This window comes from Rhagoletis zephyria, unplaced genomic scaffold (assembly GCF_001687245.7).
Source record: "Rhagoletis zephyria isolate East Lansing unplaced genomic scaffold, Rhagoletis_zephyria_1.1 Rzeph_scaffold_15452, whole genome shotgun sequence".
NCBI lineage: Eukaryota > Metazoa > Arthropoda > Insecta > Diptera > Tephritidae > Rhagoletis > Rhagoletis zephyria.
The window spans coordinates 4,231-12,986 of NW_016172519.1; the positions used below are offsets into that span (position 1 = coordinate 4,231).

At 34.6% G+C, this 8,756-nt stretch overlaps 1 protein-coding gene across 1 annotated transcript; it reads right to left on the reverse strand.

Moving 5' to 3' along the window:
- Positions 1 to 211: 211 nt before the first annotated feature.
- On the reverse strand, positions 212 to 1,682 carry LOC108379034 (uncharacterized). Its single transcript, XM_017635349.1, has 2 exons — positions 1,436 to 1,682; positions 212 to 1,375 (listed from the first exon to the last, which is right to left on the reverse strand). Exons 1-2 carry the CDS (start codon positions 1,599 to 1,601, stop codon positions 639 to 641), a joined length of 903 nt encoding a protein of 300 aa, XP_017490838.1. The 5' UTR covers positions 1,602 to 1,682; the 3' UTR covers positions 212 to 638.
- Positions 1,683 to 8,756: the final 7,074 nt, after the last annotated feature.

Sequence of the window (8,756 nt, forward strand, 5' to 3'; positions counted from 1 at the left end):
TATTTGTGGTATGGTAACACACATTAGCTCTTGCTGTCGGCCATTATTTCTTTTTGTTTGTGAAATGTGGAAAAATTTCTTTACACATTTATAAACGCGTTTTACTTAATTAATTATGTATAATTAAAGTCTTACAAACGCATGCGAACATTTTAAGGGTAGCATATTACTATAAATATAAGTGAAAAGTGGCGTTTTAAATTAAAATTTTGTGATAGTAGTCGGGATACTTAACAACAAATTACTTAAATACTATTAGCAGCAACATTGTGAAAGTTGTAAATTCATTAATAATATAAATATCCCCACCGAGTTGTATAAAAAAAATCCGTATACTTTGAAGGATATATGTAGCTATTGGTTCCGTGATGGAAATCTCAGCTTTCGAATTTTCTCCTCCCAAATTGGTGGGGAAAATGCTATTCCCTTTGAGTTAATTATTCGAGGATTTCTCTATCGGGAGAATTGGGGTGAACAACATACCGATACTGCGATTCGTATCAAAATTGGACGAACGACGGATTATAGTATAGGCGAGTATAATTTTTGTAAAACTCCTTCAGCTTCGACTTCACTCCGAATGTTCGTACAGCTACGCCGGATTACAGCATATGGCGTAAATGTGAATCAAATGTAAATCACACTCTCTCAATGCTTATATCATTTTTTACGACTCCTTCATAAGATGAACTTGTTTGATTTTCACTTTGCTGCGCCAACTCTTCTTGCATTATAAGTTTAGCTACTGCAAATTTGATCAGTGATTGCCTTCGCGGTGTGAGCTTTTTGATGCTGCTAGCATACCCAAGAAATGTTAAATCAATTCCATCGAAACTTCTGCCCAACAAAGGATCAATAAAATTCTCGTGCTCAACCGATGCGATACTCTTCGGGGAGGAATTTTGAAGGTTTTCTCTAGTATCTGATTCATCAATTTCTTGATCCCAACCAACTGATGAAGTATTTGCGTACTCTGACACGGCATTAGCAACTGCTTGATAAGATTCGTCGTCCACCTCTTCTAAGACATCCTCATCAATCTCACCTTTGATGTTTTTATCTATTATTTGTGGTTGGACAGTGTCATTTTTGATAAACTCTTCGCCTTTTAAATGCTCTTCTGTTCGGTTCTTTACTCTATTATTTTCTAATCTTGCGCGATCTCTTAGTCTTCTAAATTTCTTCGTGGACCTTAAAAACAGGCTCTCATCGCCATTATGATAGGTGTGCAACACATAGGTCTTAAAGTATTCCATGTGTCCTGACCACCGCCATGATTTGTAACGTGCCTCGTATTTATTGCTTGTCGTACCACTGCGAAGATATTTGGAATAACAATCTTTCAAGGTTCGCCATCTTTTTTTCGTGTCATCGACTACGGAAATATGATTATTTTGATATAAAAAGTAGTATGTATTATGAAAATTTCAAATACCTGTAACTTTAAGATCTGATGGTAAACGTTCTGTGAGAGATACCCACGCTTCCTCTTTTTCGAAGTCCTTCCCACGCGCAGCTACCTTGTCGTACAGAACGGGATAGTGTTTTATTTCTTCGATCAACTTTTCGGTAAATGTTATCATTTCAGCTGTGTCCAACATTTTGAGTAATCGATTGGCTTTATTTAAAAAAAATTAATTGAAGCGACGAACACCACAGTATAGACAGCACAAAACAGGGCTGCCAACTATCCTTCGCTATGAGGTGCCATATTGAGGATAAAAAGTGCCAAAAAAGGTGCCATCTTTTTTAATCCTGCCCAGTTAGCAATAAAATAAGAAACCCGTTTCTAAAACAAAAGCCCAATGAAAAAATAAGATAAGCCAGTTGAATAACCTTTTTTTTTGGAACAACCTTTAAAAATTTGAAAATTTTAGTTGAGAAAAAGAAGTGCACACAAAGGATTTCACAAAAATGTATTGAAATATTACTATTTTTCAAAAGTGCCATTTTGACACTTGGCATATACAGTAATAAACCTTTACCTAGTTGTTTACCAATTGGTCCCCGAGGAATACTTTGGGTTGTGTGCAGCATTTTCGTTTCGCGCGCACAGCAACACTTACTGTGGGGAATTGCGCCTCATTTTTAGAAAAAGGTCTTTTCGGGGATAAAATATATATAATTGTGTTATTTATCTACAAAATGTTGGTTAAGTATAGTATCAATGCTTAATTAAGAATAATATCAATAGTTAAGTACATAATAATTGAAATGCGTCAAAATGAAAGTAATTTCGATGTGAAGCAGAATTCTCTGGGAATACAAAACCTGTAATAATTGTACCAAGGCATGATCCAACTACACATTGTTGTAATTGGTTCATGGTACCAAGGTTCGAAGTATGTTACTCAAACCGCTTGTGTGGTGAATTTCGCCCTACATATCCAACAATAATCCGCTGTAAATTTTAAGCAAACTAGCACTCCCTGTGCTAGTGCATTTGATCCCAAACCCAGTGTTGCCAACTATTGAGTTTCAAAAAGCACCAAACCGTGGAAAAAAGAGCGTTTTACCGCTTTAAAAGCAGTAATTTTTTTTTTAATCAAAGGATACTCGTTTTTCATAACTGTTTGTGGTAAACACAAGTAAAAAAATAAATACTATTTACATGTATAAATAAATACCCAATGCTTACGAAGTACTGCACATTAAAACTGTTATCTATGCTAAATCTAGTGCTTAAAGCACAAAGTTGGCAACTATGCCCAAACCGATTCCGGTTGCTTGCAAAATTTGCTTTTATAGTGTTCTCTGTTTTTTCGACCAGTTTTCTTCGCAAGGGGACACATGTTGAAAGAGTTTCGCTCTATTGCCGGACAATTGTGAACGAAAGAGTTCAAGAAGCAAGAATAGTTTGTATATGTATACTACTGTCTCAGTCAGTTGCAAAAATTCCCTATATCTTTTAAATATAGTGGTTATTTTGGTAAAAGTATTTAAATTACCCTGCCAAGCAGGAAAAGTTCCCTGGGAAAATAGCCGTTTAAAAGAGGTGCTTCGTCATTTGGAATTTAAGTTTGGAAAGAGTAGTGATGAAGTTAAGGTCGGTGAAGGCGTAATAATACGCAGAAACCACACAAGCGAGGAGCAAGTAATTGCACCAAAGAAAAAGTTAAATTAGATAGAAAAGTGGAAAGTGTTTTGACAGAGAAGATAGCCTTTTCGTGAAAAAATTTTTATCGATATTTATTACTTGGCTTGGTTCAAGTTAAGTTTCGTGAAATTTAATTATCGAAGGAGGGGACAAACAAGTATTTGGTGTGAATTGATATTCCATGTAATATAAAAGTACAACGATTAAATTTATCAAAAAAAACTAAAAAAAAAATCAATAAAACATAGAGGGAATTCGTTTCCCAATCACTTTTGTTTTAAATTGCTGTTCTTGAACTCTGTGATCACCGAATTGTTCAGGTGTGAAAGTTTAGTAAAACGGCATTTGTGCACGGAGTGTTGAAAAGCCATTAACAATAGTTGTGTACTTATGATATCAAATAAACCAATCCCAATAGAAAATTTATGATTGAAGCAGTAAAATTCAGAAAAATATAAACACATAGCTCAATTCGTAAATAAATATCAATACTCGACGGAAAACCTTGTGTGGTTAATGAGCTGAAAAGGACGGTGCAGATTTGTAGAGCAGGAACATTACTCTTTGTTACGTTAGATTAAGATAAAGAAGAAAGTTCAAAAAAGCGTTTTCCTTGTTTTTGCTCATATTCTAGTTACACCCATTAAATAAAGGCTGTTGTAGTAAGTGAAAAACGCAATTCGCGGTGCCCAAATTTCCGACGAAACAAATTCGCGTGGATTGAGAAGGCTTTATTCTGTAATAGTAAAAATTAAACAGAAAGTCTTCTACTCTGTGAAGTGGCTGAAAAGAATTTTGTGACGAGAATTTTCCATTCGACAAATTTTAAAGAAAATCTTGAATTGTCAGCCATTGTGCAGTCGTATACAAAACAACTGTGTATGCAGGAAACGACACCGCGACTCGCAGATACAACTGGAATTTAGTACACGAAAGAGTGAGAGCAATAGTGGTCGCAACCATTTGTCGGTTCACAAAAAAAACAAACACGAACAAGCTCCACAAAGTGAAAATATTAATTACAGTGCAACAGCCAAATAAAGAAGTGCAGTGGAAAGGTTTACAAAGCGAAAAGTAAGCGAAATATAACTTCTATAACTAGACTAACTATAACTTCTATAACTAGAGTTACAAATCGTGAGAAAATATTTAATATATGTACATATGTATGTAGTTATGAAATTGCTTATATATCTATAGTCGGTATACAAGTCGTCCTCAACTTTATGTAAATCTCAAACAGTGAAAATTGGCAACGTCGCACATTGCCCTAAAATGAATACAATTGTTTTGACATGTATGCATACACACATTTGTTAAAGGTGCGGTTCAACGTGCTGTCAAAATGCGAAATCAAAAGTCTACTTTCCCGTGTAAACAGTCTGCAAGTCCTTTTTGCAGATTTGCAGAAATCATTTTCGGAAATAAAAATTGCTAGGTGTAAAGGCGTGGTTAAACTAGGCAATGCAAGCGGTTTTTCTACGCGTTTCGCTGTCAAAATGCGAAATCGGAGGTCTACTTTCCCGGCATACCTAAAGAATGCGGACATTTGAGCTAGTGAAAAAAGAAAAAGTGGACGTGGTGCACCCCTTGCTGCTGAGTTTATAGGTAAACTTTTTTGTTGGTGCAAATGAACAGGGGGTCGCCAGGGGGGGAAGGGGAAGGGAGGGCGATGGGGTTAAACGTGGAAATTTCAACATTTTCAAGAGCTTATATTTCAAAAACTATTGAACCGATACAAAATATGGACACCGTTGGAAAGGTGATTGGAGGACCTTTCATTCGATATATATATCGATGTATATAATATGTTTGGGGTACTGTTTATGCATTTGTACAACGATTTTGTGTTGCTGTGCCCAAACGCGTGAATCGAATCAAAAAACTTTTACACACACTTGTAGACAACAGTTCACGCTATATTACAAAAATTTAATTTACTAAATCTGTGCACTAATTTAACAATAATGTCGGTTGGAAATATGGTATTTGTTGCAAATTTTTGTTATAAATTTGTATATACATTTTTATATACAAGATATTTTTACAAAACACCCAGTAACCAAAATAGATCTCACTGGGGCGGCAGCCCCAGGTTTACCACACAGAAAGGGAATTCTAGTTACCTCATCCTTTCCCAAGGTTACATCACTGGGGCGGTAGCCCCAGTTAGGTCACACAGAAAGGAGAATTCTACGTAGTAAGGGTTATAATCCCTAAGCGCGGCGAATTTTACGCAAAAATTCTGTGGACGCAAGTAAAAATTGCGATTTTTGGCCATTTTTCTAAGGGGTCCGTAGGTAACCATAGGGGGCCTAGGTGGTCGGGGGTTGCATTTTTGTCAATGGCGGTTCATGCCCTCTCCAAGAAGGTCGGTTGGAGGTGCCACGCCCACTCCCCCTTCGCCCACCGCACCTTTAACGAACGGCCATAATGGAAAGTTTCCCCACCTATTGGAAACATATTTCGAAAAAAAGTAAAAAAAACGAAATTAGGGATTTTTTTTTTATAAAAATGTATGTTTTTCGTAAAAAATACGTAATTAACTATAATAAATAGGTTTATCAGAAAGACCACAAAAATTCCTTTAATTTGGCGTATAATTTGGTATAGTTAGGTTTAAGTACAACTGCCAACAGTGAAATAAAACAACTGTATTAATGTTATATGCTAAGGCGAAGGGCGAAGGGGGAGTGGGCGTGGCACCTCCAACCACCCTTTTTAAGAGGGTATGAACTAGAGATGGGCGCGGGATAGCGGGACCCGCGGGACCCACGCCCATCTCTAGTACGAACCGCCATTGACAAAAATGTCGCCCTCGACCACCTAGGCCCCCTAGGGATCCCTTAGAAAAATGGCAAAAAATCACAATTTTCATTTGCGTTTTTTTGTTTGAAAAATGTTAAATATTCATTTGCACAAGACATTTTTTATATACACATTTTTATAAAACACCCTGTAACTATAATAGACACCACTGGAGCGGCAGCCCCAGGTTTACGACACAAAGGGAATTCTAGTTACCTCATATTTTCCCAAGGCTACATCACTGGGCGGTAGCCCCAGTTAGTGCACACCAAAAGGAGAATTCTATTTGGTAAGGGTTATAATCCTAAAGCGCGCCGAAGTCCGCCAACGCAGAAAGGAACTCTACTCAAAAATACTGTGTACGCAAGTACAAATTCTACGTTTATATGTAAGCAATTTGCAAATAAAAATAATTTACAAAAATCTCATATAAACTTTTACTGGATTTTACTGGAAATGAGTAAAAAAACGTAATTATAGATAACGAATGAAAGGCCTTTAAATTACCTTGTAAAAGGTGGCCATATTTTTGAAATCTGTTCAACAGTTTTCGAAATATAAGATTTTGAAAATGTTGAAAATTCCACGTTTAGCGTCCCCAAGCTCCGCCCTGTCAATTTGCACAAAAAAAAAAAAATATGCCGTTTTTGGTATGCAGTTTTGTAGCCCATTCTATTTATGAATAATAAAGAGCAAGTTTCAAGTGGCTAAAAAATACCGTTGATATTTGACAAACACTAAAAAATAATAAAAAGTTTGAAATTTGCTGAAAATTTGTATAAATTTTATAATTTTTTTCAAAGTTTGAAAAGCGGATTTATATGATGTTTGTTGTATAAATTCCCAAGCTTTTATAAAAAAATATTAAACATAAAATAAACCAAAGAGATATAGCCAAAACTCTTAAAAGTACGACGAGTCTATTATCTCTGCCGCCAGTGCATATCAATTTAAAAACAAAATGACTTAACGTGACTCAAATAAATGACCACGTGTTGATTCTTTAAACCCTAGAATACTAACCTTATTTTTTATTCCTTTATTACTAACGTTCGCCTGTGAGACTACTTCGAAAAAAGTGCAAATTTAGTCTTTTTAAAACCTTAAATTTATTTAAAAAATGGTCTTAAACATATTTCACATGTTTCTAAGGTAAAAAAAATAAGACGTGTGTCAAGTTAGCACTACACTTTTCAAAATTGGAGTAGTTAANAAATTTGTTGTGGAAAGAAAAAATTTGTAGCTCTCGTTTTTTAAGAAAAAATGGTATGTAGTGCTAACTTGACACCATACACCTAGTCGATAGAATTGAGATATCCAATATGTTACTATGCCATTCATTGTAGCTTTTAACTTTAAAATTTGTTGTGAAAAGAAAAAATTTTTAGCTTTCGTTGCTTTGGAAAAAATTGAGTTGACCCTTTTTCGAACAAAATTTAGTATGTAGTGCTAACTTGACATCATGCACCATTGACGACAGAATTCAGATACGACAGAGAGCTACGAAGTCAACGCACAAAATATTTCTAAGTCTTTTTATTTATGTAATTATATAAATAAAAAAAAATGTTATACCCATCGAAATCTATTATTTCCTAATTTTATTAAATATCATTTCAAGCAATTACTATTTACAATTAATGCCGTAGTTAACTTTTCCAATTTCGAAAAGTGTAGTGCTAACTTGACACACGTAAAAATAAGATAATTTAATATTTTTTTTAATATTAATAAAAATAATTCGCATAGAAAATAACACATATTTTATCATCTTTTTGAGAAGGGTAATTTAAAAAAATAAAAATAAAATATTTTAAAGTGAACGAACTTAAACATTCCATAAATTATCTTAAAGGTATTTGTATTTACTTTCACACTTAAAAGGAATTAATTTTTTATCTTTTCTATTGTGACTTGTACCTACAAATGAAATCGAATTTTCACATTTGTATCACATTGAGCCTTATGAATAAAAACTAAGCTATTGATTTTTCGTAAAATTTCAGACCGTTTAAGTAAATTTATTTGAATAAATCAAGCAAACGGTTTGAAATCTCAAGAAAAAGCAACTGCTTAGTTTTTTTTTATTTGACTAAAATCTTCTTCCAAATTGTCCTCAGTTTCGCTTTCATTCAAGGATATTTCTTCCAACCATTTTAGAACTTAATCTTCAGAGGTGCGCCTCTCGAAAAGTAAAAAAAATATTAAGTTCAAAACAGAAAATAGCCAATAAGCATGTTAAAAACTGAAATAAGTACAGCAAACAAAATTAACTTTACTACTAACGTTCGCCTGTCAGGCGTCAAGAGGGCGTGGAACTCAGCCCCGCAAGGCACTGTACAATATGCGTCTGCTAACAACCTCGTACAACGTTAAACTGAGTTGCCATGAACGCTTACTTCGATCATAAAAAGCGTCCCTTATATATCACAAGAAAACCGAATTCGTTCCGCCTCACAGGCGAACGTCAGTGTTCTAGGGTTAAATATTCGTAATGTTTTTCAAGCTATATTTTTTGTTATTTTTCTATAAAAATACCGTCCAAGCTTTAATCAAACCCTCTCAGTTTCAAACTATACAAGATTTAAGAAAATTCAACAAATTTTCATCAAAATTTCGAGATTTTTAATAGAAATCTTTAGACAAATTTTAGGTATACATACAATTTAAGTCAGGTGAGGTGCAACTTTCAACCGGTTAAAAAATCGCTTTGATTTTTGAGAAATTTTTTTTGAGACCGCTTTTGTGTTTTTTATATAGATAACAAATGCAATTTACAAAAACCGGCGTTGATTATTGAAATTTTGTCATTCCCACGACAGCCGGTTCTACGTACCGGAATGACTCGGGT